The sequence below is a fragment of the Balaenoptera borealis genome, assembly GCF_965194805.1.
Source record: "Balaenoptera borealis genome assembly, chromosome: 20".
NCBI lineage: Eukaryota > Metazoa > Chordata > Mammalia > Artiodactyla > Balaenopteridae > Balaenoptera > Balaenoptera borealis.
The window spans coordinates 40,393,170-40,409,443 of NC_138879.1; the positions used below are offsets into that span (position 1 = coordinate 40,393,170).

General features: G+C 34.9%; 2 protein-coding genes across 3 annotated transcripts in view; one reads left to right on the forward strand and one right to left on the reverse strand.

Moving 5' to 3' along the window:
* HEATR9 (HEAT repeat containing 9) overlaps nt 1-16,274 on the forward strand; it is a 324,842-nt gene that overhangs the window by 34,793 nt on the left and 273,775 nt on the right. The gene's annotated exons all lie outside the window — the stretch shown is intronic.
* Nucleotides 1-16,274, reverse strand: part of TAF15 (TATA-box binding protein associated factor 15) — a 30,121-nt gene that overhangs the window by 11,759 nt on the left and 2,088 nt on the right. For both annotated transcript variants that reach the window (XM_082373947.1, XM_082373948.1), the window contains exons 2-7: nt 11,678-11,717; nt 10,128-10,179; nt 9,961-10,045; nt 9,776-9,878; nt 7,918-8,111; nt 6,380-6,500 (exon numbers count right to left, since the gene is read on the reverse strand). In XM_082373947.1, coding sequence (XP_082230073.1) covers nt 6,380-6,500; nt 7,918-8,111; nt 9,776-9,878; nt 9,961-10,045; nt 10,128-10,179; nt 11,678-11,717 — 595 coding nt within the window. The remainder of the gene's footprint in view (nt 1-6,379; nt 6,501-7,917; nt 8,112-9,775; nt 9,879-9,960; nt 10,046-10,127; nt 10,180-11,677; nt 11,718-16,274) is intronic.

Consider the following 16,274-nt stretch of genomic DNA (forward strand, 5'->3'; position numbering starts at 1 on the left):
TTTTGTTAAAGGGGATATTTTTGTTAAATATGAGAAAAAGACTAGAAGAAAAATATAAAGCAAGGTTAAAATTTTGATAACAGAATGGGAGAGGTAAAAACTCGAGCACTATGTTCTACTGTGATAGCAAACAGTGGGTTTTATGAGATGAAGAAAAAAGTGAGGTACAAATATACACAAAAGTGAGACTGAATGAAAGCAGTCTTAAAAATTCAAATCATTCAGATATCTGGTAAAATGAGCACTAAAAGAAAGCATAACTTTAAACTGCCCTCCTATTCCATGCCCACTGCGACATGCTAGCTTTCTTCACAGCAGAGCTACTGAAATTCATGCTGCCAAATGCTGTTGTACACCAATCAGTAGACCATATCAGAGACAGAATGCTACGTACTCCACAAGAAAATGACTTTATTTGGCAATTTCCACTGCCAGGCAAGTCAATGGCCCTTGTGTGCATAGCTTTCTGTAAGAAATCTAAGATCTCTCTTATCAAGAAACTTTTTAAAATACTCATACACTGAAAGTTTGTTTCTCTTAACCAAATTATGTAATCCTCTAAGACTCATGTGCTGACATGGATACAAAAACACCCAAAGTTTTCAGATGGTGATATCTAATTTTCTACTACTACTAATCTTCTACTATAACCCAAGAAACTAATCCAATATACTAATGTCTCTTCACTGCTTAAAAGCCTCTGCTTTAGTAATAACCCTGCCCTCTAGATGGCTTTTCTTGAGCCATCCTGAGAAAAACCACTCTGACTAAATGAGAAAGAATTTTTTCTTTACAAGTCTATTCTACTACCTTGACGTAAAAAAAAATTCCCTTGCAACTAGCATAGGTATGGACACACGCATCTTAACTCGCCATTAATTTTTATTTGATGCCCAGGAAATCTAAAAAGGAGAATAACACTATTTCAAGGCTATGCAGACAAAGCGAAGCTCAGGTCTTTCATATATATAGTTTCCTATTGAGTGTCTAAGACCTATCTTTCAGAACATCACCCAAGCCCTCCCACCAACCCATACTTCTAAATGGCCTATATATCATAGCTTAACTCTTTAAGGAAAGGAAGCCAAACAGAGTTCTGAGATTAAATTGCTAAAAATCTTATTAGAAACAAGGTATCTCAGGTTTCTTCAAAGATGATCATTAGAACTCTAAAAATGATGAGAAAAGACCTAGTGAAAATATTAAATCGGGCTTCCCTGATGGCGCAGTGGTTAAGAATCCGCCTGCCAATGCAGGGGACAGGGGTTCGAGCCCTGGTCCAGGAAGATCCTCCATGCCACAGAGCAACTAAGCCTGTGTGCTACAACTACTGAGCCTGCGCTCTAGAGCCTGTGAGCCACAACTACTGAAGCCTGCGTGCCTAGAGCCCGTGCTCCGCAACAAGAGAAGCCACCGCAGTGAGAAGCCCACACACCGCAACAAAGAGTAGCCCCCGCTCGCTGCAACTAGAGAAAGCCTGCGTGCAGCAACAAAGACCCGATGCACCCAAAAATAAATAAAATTTTTTAAAAAATAATAATATTAAACCCACATTCCTATGTCAGGACGTTAAAGTACCCAGGATAAAGTTTTTTTTTTTTAAATAGGAAATTTTCACAATTAAGTGCTGGAAGAGGCACCACTTAATTATTCTGCTGCCATCTTAACCAAGTACCAAATTGTTTATCTGGCCACAATGGAGGGAAAATATGCAATTTCATACATCAAGTAGTTCCTAAAATTTCTATTCTGGCCAGCAATATAACTTTGAACAATTTTTTAAAAAAGGACACACCCATGGTAAAATATAAAGGATATAAAACAAATGACACTTGAATACGTTTATAATTTCCTATTCCTCCATATAACGGCATTTTAACTTAAGTCATCATTACTGAGCATCTCCTTTGAAAATTCAGCAGCTGAACACTTCAAACACAATGGCCGTAAATATGGAAACACCCATAAGTACATTCGAAAAAGTACTAGTCTTCAAAGTAAGAGTCTCAGGGTATAGTCTTAACTATCACTAATCAATCTTGAAAATTTGGACAAGTCAGTAATTCTCCCTAGGCTTCAGTTTCCTCCTTCGCAAAATAATGGTCTACATCCTTACTACTTGAAAGGTGGTCTATGGAATAGCAGCAAAGGCAGAGCCTGGGAGCATCTCAGAAAAGCAAGCTCACCCCAGACCTACTGAATCAGAATGCATTTTAATAAGATCCCCAAGGAGTTCATATGTACATTACAGTTAGAGAAGCACTGGTCTACATGACCTATAATTCTATGTGAGGCTTTCTTTCAAGTTCCAATGTTTCAGTCTCTTTTCTCTTTCCTTATTAAGAAATTTCATATTAATTAATTATAGTTCCTTACTAGGAAATTTATTATATTAAACACAGTAAATAAATCTCAAATAGTACCACTATTAAATCAGTTAACAGAAGATGGGCCTGTGGTTAAGAATCTTTCTTTCAAATCTGCAGTCAAGTTACATGTCCCTTTTCCATAAACTAAGTTAAGGCCCCACTAGCAAATTAAGACACAAAGGCATGTGAACATTTGAGTCAAGATGTTGCCACAACAAATTTGTTTTCCTCCCAGAAAAAGAAGCAAACTTGTACACATAAAGAATTCCTGAAGTAAGGACATTTTAACGTAAAGAAGTAGAGGTATTTACTAGAGTAGAGACATAATATAAGAATACTCAAATTTTATGGCTGAGTGCCCCCTGCATAAGAAAATCAATTGTATATTCTTGACTCAACTACAGAAATCGTTGTCCCAAGTTCAAAACCACAATGAGCAGCCTACTCTAGGGTAGACGCTGAGAGTTCTTTCACTGTTACAGCATTACATATTTAGAGACGACAGTCAGATTTAATTTCAGGTGCTTGTCAAGAAAGAAAATATACTTTGACAGAATCTCTATTCCCAAAATTTAATTTTTAAAAATCCAAATATATCTATATTCAAGGACTAAAACTGCCAAGAAGTAAAAGGACAATACAGGAATCTTTATTCCCAGAAAATTCAATACACAGAGAGAAAAAGGAACTTAGCTAAATATTGAAAAAGATTAGTTTTTTAAAAACTGTTCTGTGTTTGATTTTTCATACTAGTAATTTACCAACATTTCAGAAGGCCAAGAATCTACCATTCTAGAGCTGCACTGTCCAATACAACATTTACTAGCCATATGTGGCTGCTGACTTTTTGAAATATGGAGAGTCTAAATTGAGATGTACTCTAAATGCAAAATACAAAATGGATTTCAAAGTCTGAGTATGAAAAAAAAGAATGTGCAATATCTCAATAATTTTTATACTGATTACATAAAATATTTGTGATATGTTAGATTAAATAAAATATATTATCAAAATTAACTTCAGCTGTTTATTTTTCTTAATGTGGCTACTAGAAAATTTTACTTTACACCTATGGCTCACAGTTGACCCCCATTATATTTATATTGGGCAGCACTGGCTAGACTATCACCAGCACACATGCACGTTTTTAAGAAAGCTATTCAAAAACTCTTACACGAAGGCATTCAAAATTCAAGATAACTTTTTTGAGACTTGAGATATTAAAGCCTAAAAAATCTACTTAACTTGATGACATGCTAATAATGGAAAATGGTTACCTATGAAGTTCTAGTAATTTTGCCATGCATTCAGCACAATGCTAAAGTTAAAAACACTGAGAACATGTATGGCCTTAAGCTTCTAGTCCAGTAGGAGGCCACTGATCTATTTTAGATGACAATTAGAAATTCAGTCTTTTTTGCTGCAACTGCTTTTTCAAAGAAAACCACTGTTTCCTACAGTCCCTATAGTCTTCACGTTTCTCTCCCAAAACTGGAAAGCTGACAGCTTCCTTTGGTCTGAATTCTTCCTGCAGTCAAGCAATCATACAACTTAAGTCTAAGAATGTCATATCCTTTACCACACATCCCACCTTCACCTGCAAACTGTGCCCCTTCTTTAATTATAAACTCAACTAATGCCAGATTTTGTTCAAACAGCCCTGAAAGGATCATATTTTCAACCTTGCTATTTTTAAGTAAGATGATTACAAACACAAATGGGAGTGTTGATGAAGACTAACAAAAAATGTTTGGGTATTTTGGGTACTTAAATGTAAAACCAAGTATAGGGGGGAAAAAAGCCCTGAAACTGGGCTTTTTTTTTTTTTTTTTTAATTTGAAACACTTCACCCCTATAAATAAGCTAAAAATCACATCCTGAACAAGATATTGTGACGCATGAAAATTATATGAACTTCGTATTTCAGTATCCATAAATGAAGTTTTATTGGAACACAACCATGTTTATTCATTTATATATTGTCTATAGCTGCTCTGGTGCTACAGGAGCAGAGCTGAGCAGTTGCAAAAGAAACCTCATGGCCTGCAAAGCCTTAATTATTTACTATGTGGCCTTTCACATAAAAAGTTTGCCCATCCAATATAGAGAGTAAGTATAATCATCCACATAAATTTCTTAAAAAGGCCTTTCATACACATTCCATTTATTGGCTAAGGGGGTGGGGTGGGGGGAGGGAGGGAGTATACAGACAGCAACTGGGTAAGACCTCTCCCCCAAAAACCCTACCCTGACTTGAACCAGATCACCATCATTTTGACCTAATATATACTGGGCTTCTACACAAGATTTTGTTTGAAGAGGTTCTAAAGTTAAATAAAAAAGATTTGAAAATCAAAACCTTAGTTCATGATTCAGTACCTGGGCCAAAAATTATACTGAAATGTTGCCAAAGAGGTTTATCAAAGTGCTTAACTGGTACGCCCGGGTTGGTTAAGATACAGATCGTCCCTCCTTTAGCAGGAGGATCACTCAAGGTCCTTTCAACTCTTTGATTCTAAGATAAGTCATCTCTCAAAAACGAAAACATATTTTTAAAGACTTCCCTACCCTCCTCCTCCTGAAAAGTGGGGTTCTACCATTCTCAGTCAGACATTGTCATAGTTTAATAGATAATCTATAGATATAATTATAACTTCCTTACGAAGAAAATTAAACCTATGATATGCTGTAAAACGTATAGCATCCCAAGGCAGCCAATTATCTAAAACATATTAACCGGAAAATGACATATACCTGTTAGTTATCTTGTTTGGGATTCTGTTTGAGGGAAGGAGGCTATTAGGTAGAGAGTAAGCACCGTACCACTCTACGTTGTTCACTTACATCCACATGATAATGACGAGGCATACAATATACTTGTTTTACCTTAATATATTGACTTTGACTATCAATCAAAAGACATTTAATGTTCAAGTCTTATAAAAATTTATCAAATATGTTTAGACTTTAGATTTGCCAGACCAAAGAACTATACACTAAACAGAGAGAAAGTCAATGAGATCAAATTCCTGGCTCACTTGAAAAATTAACAGTGCTGTATGTAACTGATTTTCTCAGGTCACCTCAGGGAACAGACAATCAGTCCCTAAGAAGCAAAAGAGTGACCTGGTATTGATACATTATCGTCAGTTAACAGGCTGACAATTTCAATTCCCAAGGAACACAAATTATCTTTTAAGCCTGTATATTGTACACACAAAATGTGCAACCTACAAACCTCATCTGAGGACAATAAATGTCAACTACTTTTTCATTCCTATTTTTAGAGCAAAAGCGCTAAACTTACACATATATTTGAAAGTAATTTTAAAGCCACCTTTCATAACATATGCCATAAATACCAAAACCTGATAACACTAACAATGTAGAAAAGGAAAGCTGAATTACAAAGTCATTCCTTTTCCACAGCTTAGTCTAGACAAAATACGCAATGGTACGTGACATTGCACTAATTATCTCAATAATTATTTACTTAAGAATGGGGACAAAATAGTTCAGTTACATAAAATCTTTCTCTCATTTGCCAACCCCAACTTTATAATCTGCTATTGCCTCCTAATATTTTCCCTTCCCCAAGGGGATTCAAGATTAAAGAACAGCCTCTCCACCTTCCAATCTAGAATTAACTTACCTTGTATTTTCTACATATAAAACACTTGGATTTCCCAGAGTCATCTTTTAAAGGAGTTTAGAGTCAATAGCTCTGGCAGGAAAAACATAGTTAAGTGGTTTAACCACACCATAGTAGGGGACTTTTCTCCATTGGCATTTAATATATACCACATAAACTAATGGCTAACAAAGCCTATTTTGAGGTAATTTATGTGACATCTTAAGACTGAAAATAAATTTCGAATTTCAGTCCTCTTCTCTACAACATAATCTCTTTTTTAGGCCTCTTAACTAAATCAGATGATGGAATCAAACCAGCTAAGTAACAACAAAAAAAAAGAGAGAAGAAATGTAGACATCTGTACCTAAAAACTTACCTTGATCCTGTCATAGGACCTCTTCCATCCTTGTCATATCCCCCACGCCCTCTACCTCCTCCCTGTGACCCGCCATATCCTCTATTATCTTCTCCATACCTACTCACATCACGACGGTCATCTACAAAAAAGAAAATTAATACATACATACATAAACAACTTGAAACTTCCGACAAAGGCTTTCCACAACATAATCTTAAATAGCTCTTTAGGTCACCTGCGACCTTCAGAAAATGGCACATGTGCACAAAACTCAAGTGCAAGTCATCATAACACCATCTGGAATTAAATGTATGAGAATTATATGTGTGTCAAATTCCATTCTACCAAAGTCAGACAGCAAAATGGTGATGTGGATATCACCATTTGATGTGATGGTAATATGGAGTAGTCTGAGTAAAGTACATTAGGTACAGAACTCTAATAAATTAAAAGAATACCCTAATCTTAGGGACTTCCCTGGTGGTGCAGTGGTTAAGGCTCGCGCTCCCAATGCAGGGGGCCCGGGTTCAATCCCTGGTCGGGGAACTAGATCCCACATGCATGTCGCAACCAGGAGTTCACATGCCACAACTAGGGAGCTGGCAAGCCGCAACTGGGGAGCCCACCTGCCACAACTAAGGAGCCCACGAGCCGCAACTAAGACCTGGTACAACCAAATCAATCAATCAGTCAATCAATACTTTAAAAGAATACCCTAATCTTAAAAGTTACTATATTTTTCATGTCGAAAATATTTCAATGTAAATCAAACACAGACAAGGAATAACTAGATTTTCAAACTGAGATATTCAGTGAATATATTCACTGAAGAAGATATTCAGTGAATGAGCTTCCACTCTTACTCATTCACTTATTCATTCATTCAACTATTCAACAAATATTTATCGAGCAGGTACCAAAATGAGTAAGGCAGGACCTTTGCCCTTGAAGCATTCATTTTCATGGCTGGTCAGATTCCTGAATATCATGATATATATAAAGTGATATATATAAAAGAAAGAATGACCAGTCCTTCTTAGGTGAGGTTAGAGAAGGCTAATATAGGATCATAATTTCCTCAAATCACATACAGCACCAGTACCAAGATAACTGGTAGCATTGACTTCCCTGGAGGTCCAGTGGTTAAGACTCTGTGCTTCCACTGCAGGGGGCACAGGTTCGATCCCTGGTCGGAGAACTAAGATCCCACATGCCACGTGGTGCAGCCAAAAAATAAAAAATGTTTAAAAATTAAATTAAATTATAAAAAAGAACGGGTAGCAGCAGCATTGTCAAATGATCAGTTGACTGAGACAACAAAGGAAATTCAAAAACTCAGCCAGCAAAAAATCAGGTGACCATCTGGAGTCTCCAAGAAGTTCAGAAATATCAATCTAATAAACTAGTTTTGATGGACATGAGACAGAACATATGTTCAGGGTCACTCTGAATTCTTACAAACAGTTGAAATCCTCTGTGGGTCTTTTAATACAAAATTCAATACACAATTCTATGAAGGGAAAAAAGGAAAAATAATAGAGGTCAGCATATCTTACCTTGTGTGTGGTGGCTGTAATTTTCCCTTTGTGAATGGTAGGACTGCTGGTTTTGATTATAGGAATCATGCTGCTGATCATAATTTGACTGCTCGGCATAAGAGCCATGATGTTGATCATAGCCTGACTGCTGGTCATATGAATCTTGTTGACCATAGTCTGACTGGTCATATGAAGGCGCTCTTCCACCTTGGCTAAACAGAAATCAAGAACTTGAGCGATTTTACAGAAGGACTGTTACTGCAGCAGGCTGACTGAGACTGGTCGCTATAAGAGGCCTGCCCAGCTAGACCTCATCCACATTTACTACCCTTTTCTGGTAGGAATCATTTAGCTCTTTTATCTACAGAATCTTATCACCAATGGAATGACTTTCAAACAACAGTTCTACTATCACTGAAGAGGTGTCACATTATGAGAAAAAACACACACACCTTTGAAAACTGTAGAGAAGCAAGAAAATCACTATGGTTTTTATCATCTCCTTGAATTAAAAAAAAATTAAAGACGACATGAAGTACGGTAATATGTCTGACTCTTTAACAAACATGATACAGCAAGTGCTGACTCCTTTTAATAGTTACACTAAAAGGCTCTATCTCAGTTTTAACAACAGTATTATTTAATAATATTTTGGGGACTATTTTCTTATCTTTAGAACCTTATCTTTAGTACATTCTTCTAAGCATATTCAATAATAGTAAATTTTAGAAAATAGCAATAAATCATTCAAACTTTTAATCTGCTGAGTAAGAGGAAGGAACTTGCTTTGTGATGCCATTTTTTAACTGAAACAAAGTCTAACTACCAAATGAGACTGCTTTATTTTCTCTTGCAATTCAAAAAGAAAATTCTAAGTATGTTCTGAGAAATATGACTATTAATTACCTGCTCTCAGGATGGGAATGTTGAAAGAAACACTTAATTGGATTTGAGTTCTAATGTTTACTCAAAGAGAAGCGGGGGGGACAAAAATGGCCTCACAACTTAATAGTCACATCTTATTCTGCATCAAATGATCAAAACAATCTAATAAAGATCGGTTCCCCGACTCCCTACCCAAAGCACATCACAAAGGTCAGAACCCTAGACCTTCACTTTAGAATGACTGTTACACCAAATCTAACATTTCTCTTTGGTCCACATTTATAAGTCACATTACCAAAAATGCATCCTTATGAAAAGATTCTCCTTAAATTTAAAACTAACCAGGCTTGAAGAGCCTTCTAATGTAACACGCTTTCTGGATAGTATTCCCTACGTGTGTACTTTGTAAAGCACAGTAAAAAGTAAGTTGCTATTACTAAAATTAATAAGTACAGGCTCCTCAAATCAGAAAATTCTAAAAAAAATATATAATACCTGTAAAATTGCTAATATTCACCTAACTATATTAACAATTAAAACATTTTTTAGGGTATTTGAAATACGTGCATAGATTTTGGCACTTTTTTCTTTAATATTTTTGTCCCTGAGAAGGACATTAAATACATTAAAATGGTTAAAAAATAAAATGGAAATAAAAAGTAAGCATTGGTAAGTCTCCTTTTATAGGCAGGTTTTTATTTCATCTCAGGTATAAAGCAGAGGTCCAAATTTTACTTTTTAACATTTAAATCATGTGCATTCATTTACAGCTAAACTAACTGTACAAATAACACATCATAAGAATCAAATATCAATATTGACAACTTCCACATTCTTTATAACACAAAACTGTGAAATTCATACACCATCAACACTTTTCTGGAAAAAAAAAATAAAAGTTTAAAGCTAGGACTTTGTTAGTGAAAACTGTTTAATACCCAAAGTGTTATTTCCACTTCCCAACACCTCAGTACTTTTACTGTTTCCTTACCCTCCTGATGATTCCATGTTTTGCTGTGCCTGGTTATTGTAAGATTGCTGGCCATATGAGCTCTGCTTTTGACTCTCATAACCACCATAGGACTGTGAATAACCTAAAGATTGAATGGATATACCATTTAGGAAAGGTTCTGATTTTAAATTTCTAAAACAGCAAATTTAACAAATCAGTCCAACCTGACTGGCTTTGTCCGTAACTGGAGTAGCCGCCATAGTTCTGCCCATATGAAGAATCAGTAGTTTGCCCATAGCCAGAATAGCTCTGAAATTTAGGCAAATACAAGTTTCATTGCATATTTAAGATTAAAACTATTTATAAAGAACTCAATTTATATTTAACCTACTTGTGGTGATTGTCCATAACCTTGGCTGCCTTGATTCCCATAGGAAGAATAACTGTAAAAGAAAAGTGTACTACTTGAAAGAAATGTGCTAGAATTTAAAAGCTTAAATTAACCCTATCTTCATTTTCAACTTTCAACTCAAAGACAAGCTTCTTTCCTGAGAAACTGTCGATCTACCTACCTCTTCGAGTCTAAATTGAAAGGTGATAACCAAAGACTGTCAAAGACACAAATGAAATCATTCCCAGACCTCTTAAATGCCAAACACACACCAGAAGTTTTGCTTCGACAATCTCCCACAAATAAACAAAACTTCACCAGAGCTAGAAAATTCCAAGAGAATTATGCTTGGATGGGTGGGAGGCTGGGGGTGGAGGGGAGTGACTACACGGTAGCAAAACCCATAATAAATATCTGAAGCAGAAAAATAATGACTCTTTAAGTTAGAGCTTTAATCAATTTAGCTGCGCTTTGACAGATTAATTTCTTCCTACCATTTGCCTTAAATTTGCCTCTAACATCCTAGAAAAGGCACAGTGTGGCACTAAACGTCCAATTTTTAGTGCCTCACTAATGAGAGGCATGTATATCTTCAGAATACTATCATAGAACGAAAGAATATTGTATCCCCAGTGTCATAGCATAGGATGGTATAGTTTGTTGACTGAATGAATCAATACACACAGCTTTCTCAGAGTTGAACTTTCTTTAATTTTAGCGCATATAAGCTTTAACAAGTCAGAAACAAACTTTCTGAATATATACCAAAGAAAAATAAAACATATGCCAAAAAAATCTTACTATTTTAGAGCTATCAAGTGCTAACAGAATTTCTTAACTTTATAAAACATATTTCATTGAATAAACATTTGCTAGTTGCCTACTATGAGGGTCTACCCCATGAGAATAAAAAAATCAAATCAGTTTTGTTTCCATGAAGCTTAAAACTTGATGACAGAAGGTATCTGAGATGCTCTTCCGAATATCTCACACTGAGCTGCAAAACACTTATAGTACAAGTGAAGGCTGTATTTCTGGTAAGCAAGAGAATCCTACTGCATGTATACATTCACATAAAAACTGACTTTTCTGTTTATTGTGAGCATGGTGAGGATGATTTTTAAAATGCTAAACACTTCTATCATAGTGCTTCAAGAAAATCCACTCCAGAAAAAACACATTTAGCATATTATATACAATCAAAAAAATTAAATGCTTTTTCTAAGCTGTTATAGTTCAAATACTTAAATCCTTTTAATAATTGTTTCTTCTAAATAATTTCTTAAGGAAAACAATCTTTATAATACCTATGAGATTTGTTTTAATCTCTAGGGGGCACCTATATTTACTGATTCAAACAGCCTTTTAAAAAAAGAAAAATATCTTGCAGCACCTATGTACATAGGCTGACTCTTTCCCCTTCACAAGCTAAGATTTAACTCTTTTAAGACATCAAGATATCAAATCTCAAGAGGAAAGCCTGACTACATTTATCTTTTTTTCTCAGTTCTACTCGTTCATGGTATTATTGAAATGTACGTATACTTTACCTTTGCTGCTCACCCCCAGACTGACCGTAACTTCCAGAATCTAAAACACATAAAAAGAATTTTTAATCTTATTTAAAATTAGGCTTCCCTCAAAGACTGACTTTAGCTCTTACAGATGCAATGTGATAAGAAAATATCATAAAAATTAACTACACAAAGAAAAACTAGAAGTTAAAAATACAGTGCAAGGAAAAATCTGTGCCAATAGTATTAGCTATTTACAGTAACTACAGCTTTGAAAACAACTACTCTACAAACATGTCCTGATGGTCACAAAAACCAAGTGAACAAATGAGAAAGTCAGTGAAAAACCCATCCTTTTAACAAAAACTCAAAAGCTCAAGCTGTATTATCTTTATATACAAAAAGACATCTGTTAAAAAACTAATCAAGATCAAAAAGGGGAAAATACACACTCTTAAGATAAATCCCCAGGATTACATTTACTTCATATCCTTGCCAGCCTAACATATACACCATTCCCTTGTATTGGATTGGATTGCTTTGGCTGTCAGCAGCAACAAAAAGATGTCCAAAGACTTGGTAAAAGCAGCTAAGCCACTTGGTATATACCGACTCAGCAATACTTACCTCTAGCTTCCTTGTTGGCAATAAAAACTACCAAGGAAGGCATGAGTTGAGTAATATATGTCAAAAAAATAATAATAATAATAATTTGAACTGTGAACTTTTCTCAATACTTTAAAATGTCGTTTATTCCAAAAATTTTTGAAGAGGCTCTACCCTTTAGGCTTCTCCTCAAATGAGTGACCTAATTTTATTAATGATGAGTAAGAGAAGAATATCATATGAAATACTCTTTCAACTGCAAAAATATGACTGATAGTCTTCAACTGCTATTAGGCCCAACCTTATCTAATCTGAATAAAACCATTTGTTGTTGAACAGTTCTGAAAACCCGACAAATATCAAATCACATCAATGACTTTTTCATTCAATTCATATAAAGCTACAATATGAAAACACTGTCACTGGCTGTATAAGTGGGTGGCATCAAATTTGCCACTTTTCTACAGTAGAGATCTCCAATCAGACTGAACAAGAATTTTTTTAATCCTTAACTACTAAAATATTGAATGAAATCCTGACACAAACTACTTCTTTTATGAATGTGGACATAAGGCTACCTGAGATGAAAAATAAAATTGTGCATCACTGCCCATAATAATATGACTAGATTTGTAACTAACCAAATAAGAAAAATATGAAAAGGATACAGAATCTAACTGGATCATAAAGAGATTAGATGCATCTATCAAATGGCAAAGGAAGTTAGTTTCAACCAATTGAGAAACTAAAAAGGATTACAGTGGGAGGAGGGGGTGTATGAGTAAAACAAATATACATACACTGGAGATGCATGAAGCTTTAAGTTAAATTATATCCCAAGGCACGGACATGGGTTCTCCCAGTGACAGAGTGGAGTCCGAGACCTTATTGTACTTTGGCTCAGGCAAAAATTATAGAAGTACACAGCACATATGTCATATGACCCTGGCTTAAATCTAATAAGTATCAGAGCTCTTAACCCAGTCACCTCAGCTCTCTGAAACTGTAAATCTGACTTCTTTAGCTGGCTGACTTTAAAACTCTAGAATATAAAAATAAGCGTATTGACCAACAAGTCCAGCTCTTAGTGAAAGTAGATGTTTTACATTCACCAGAGAAAATCAGTTTATAAATGTGATTTATGGCATTTTAAACAACTGCTCATTATGAGTACTTGACACTTGAGCCTTGTATCTGGGCCCATGAATTATTTAGAGGCACTTTTATTTCCAAGTGTATAGGGTTTTGATACTCTTTGTGGTTTTGTCTTCTTATTCCATTGCAGCCAGAAAAGGTATTTTCTGTACTATTCCATGTATTTGTTAGGATTTGGTGTTTTTCGCTTTTCCCCTTGGTAAACACTTCCACTTGCATAAATGTCTCCTATGTGCTTGAAAAGAACTGTATTATCTAAATGTTGAAAGAATTCTGTAAATCTGTAAGATGATGCTTGTTAGTTCTATCATTCATATTCTTACTCATGTTCGGTCTACCTGATCTATTAATTACACAGAGAAGTATGTTTAAATTTTTTTTAATTCCCTGTTTGACTCTGTATTTGTCAATTTCTTTTACTGAGTTTTTTTGCTTTCTACATTTTGAGGCCATATTGTTAAAGCACATAAAAGTACAGATTTACAGCTTCCTGGTGAATGTCCTTTTTTTTTTTTTTGAATTTCCTTTTAACATTACATGAAGACTATCATTAAAAATGTCCAAACTTTATTTTGACTGGTAATGTAACTAAACAATCTTCCTTTTGGTTGATGTTTGCCTGATTAATATTTTTCTATCTCTATACTTTTAACACTTCTTATTCTGATGTTTTAGGTATGTCATTTTTGAGAGCATACATCCACATCAATTTTTCCCAATGTGAAAATCTTTGTCTTTCAACTGATGTTTTCATATTTTTATTATTGTTACTTTTTATTTATTCCTACCAGCCTATACTAGACTCTCTACTTACCACGGTCTTTTTTTTTCAACTCCTTAACTTCCTTCTATTGGATTTTCCTTACTCCCTTTCCCCCTCTACTGCTTTGGAAGTTAGACATTCAAATTCTGTCCTTTTAATAAGTTATTATTCATGATTTAAAGAGTATGTTCAATTCTTAACATGCATTCTTGATAAAGTTCAAAATGATCTTCGACCTCCACTAGCACACAAGGATTTTAATGCTATAATGCCAATCACAGTCTTCACCTATTACTTTGCTTCCACTTTTTCTTTCCGTTATCTTTTGCTTCCACTTTAAAACTCTAGATTCCATACAGTCAATACTTTTTATCTACTGCATTTGCTTCCTCTGTATCTTTTTGCATCCTACTCCTCCCTTTCGGATTTCTTTTATTAGTTCTTTCAGCAAAGGCCTGAAAAGTGGTATTCTTAGTCTTTTATTTGCGTAAAAAAGTCAAGGTCAAACGTTATTTTTCCTCTAAATTCCAAAGATCATTTAGTGGCTTCTTAAAACTTTTAAGAAGTCTACCAATCTTACCTTTTCTCTATTTCCTCTGATAGGTTTGTCACTGGTATTTCATAATCTGCAGTTTCACATTTATGTATCTAGGTACGAATGGATTATGTCTCATGTTTGAGACTACTGCTTCTTGATCCATCAATTTTGGAAAACTCTCAACTATCTATTAATTCTTCACCATTTACTCCTTCTCGAACTCATATTAGATGTATGACAGGGCTTCACAATCTATTTCCTATGCTTCTTAAAATTTCAATTTTCATCTCTATCCTTCTGAACTGAATCCTGGGTAATTATATCTACTTTCTACCTCACTAATTATTTCTTCTGCTAGGTCTATCTGCAATTCAACTTAGCCACTTTTTCCATTTCTAGAAGTTACACTTGGTTCTTTTTCAAATCTACGTAACCATTTTCCACGTCTTGGTCTTAGGGTTGATTCCTTCTTTTAGGTTTCTAATAATTTTAAACACATTAATACTCGCTTTCAGACTATTAGGGATTCAAATGTCATTTGTCACTCTCATTTTGGCGAATTGTTTTCCAGAATTCTGCAATGTTTTACTGTGAACTTATGTTCTACAAGGCTTGTTTTTTCTGTAAGATTCCTCGTGACCTAGGCTCTGAAATTTCCTCAGAAAAGGTTTTTTGTTTGTTTTTACTAGGAACCCCAAGGTTACTGTCAGTCTAGAACCAATTTTTATGTTAAATTTCTTGGCCTGAAGTTTCCTGGACCTCATAACTAGTCTAAATGTACACCGAAACTGTATGAAGCACAGGTCCCAGGTTACAAATTCTCAGGAAAAAACTTTTTTCCCTCACTCAAGGCCCAGGCTTCCTTGTTATCTCCTATGCTGGTACAAAGGTTTTTCTAGTTCATTCTTTCACTGAAAATACAGTCCTTCAAACATCTAGGTTTTATGTAAGGGTTCCCATTACATGGCTCTAATGGTCTCAAGGCTGCATCTCCTGTCCTTAGTTATTTGGGCAATAAACTCCAAGTCTCTGAATAATGAGACCTACACCCTCCTCTATGACTACCATGCTGGCTTCTACTTCATTTCTGGCAGCAGGGGCTCACCCTTTGTTTTATGTAAGTTCTTGCATTTTTAGTTATTCGTAGACAGAGGATTTACAAGTTATCTTAGTCTGCCATAGTGCCAAAAGAAGTTTCTTGACTTCGTAATTTTTATATGTATAACTGATATTAGATTTGATTTTAACTTCAAAGGTGTCAGATAATTCACATTTGTCTGAGAGTCTGACTCACAATATTTACAACTCTGATTTATTTATTATGTAAGCATTTAGTTTATTAGGCTTATAAGTCCGTCCTGTCAGGCACCTGTAGTGGCTGAGTCAATTTGATAAGTTAAATTTACTAGTTTGGAATGTTTAAAGGACTTAACTAAACTTAATGCCATTAGTTGTTTAGAGGAGAGTCTGCTCTGTTAAATTTATTCACTTAAACATTCATCAAAAACAAGTCAAAAGCATTATTCCTATTTTTATACAAAGTCGAAAGTATTATTTTTATACACAAATTA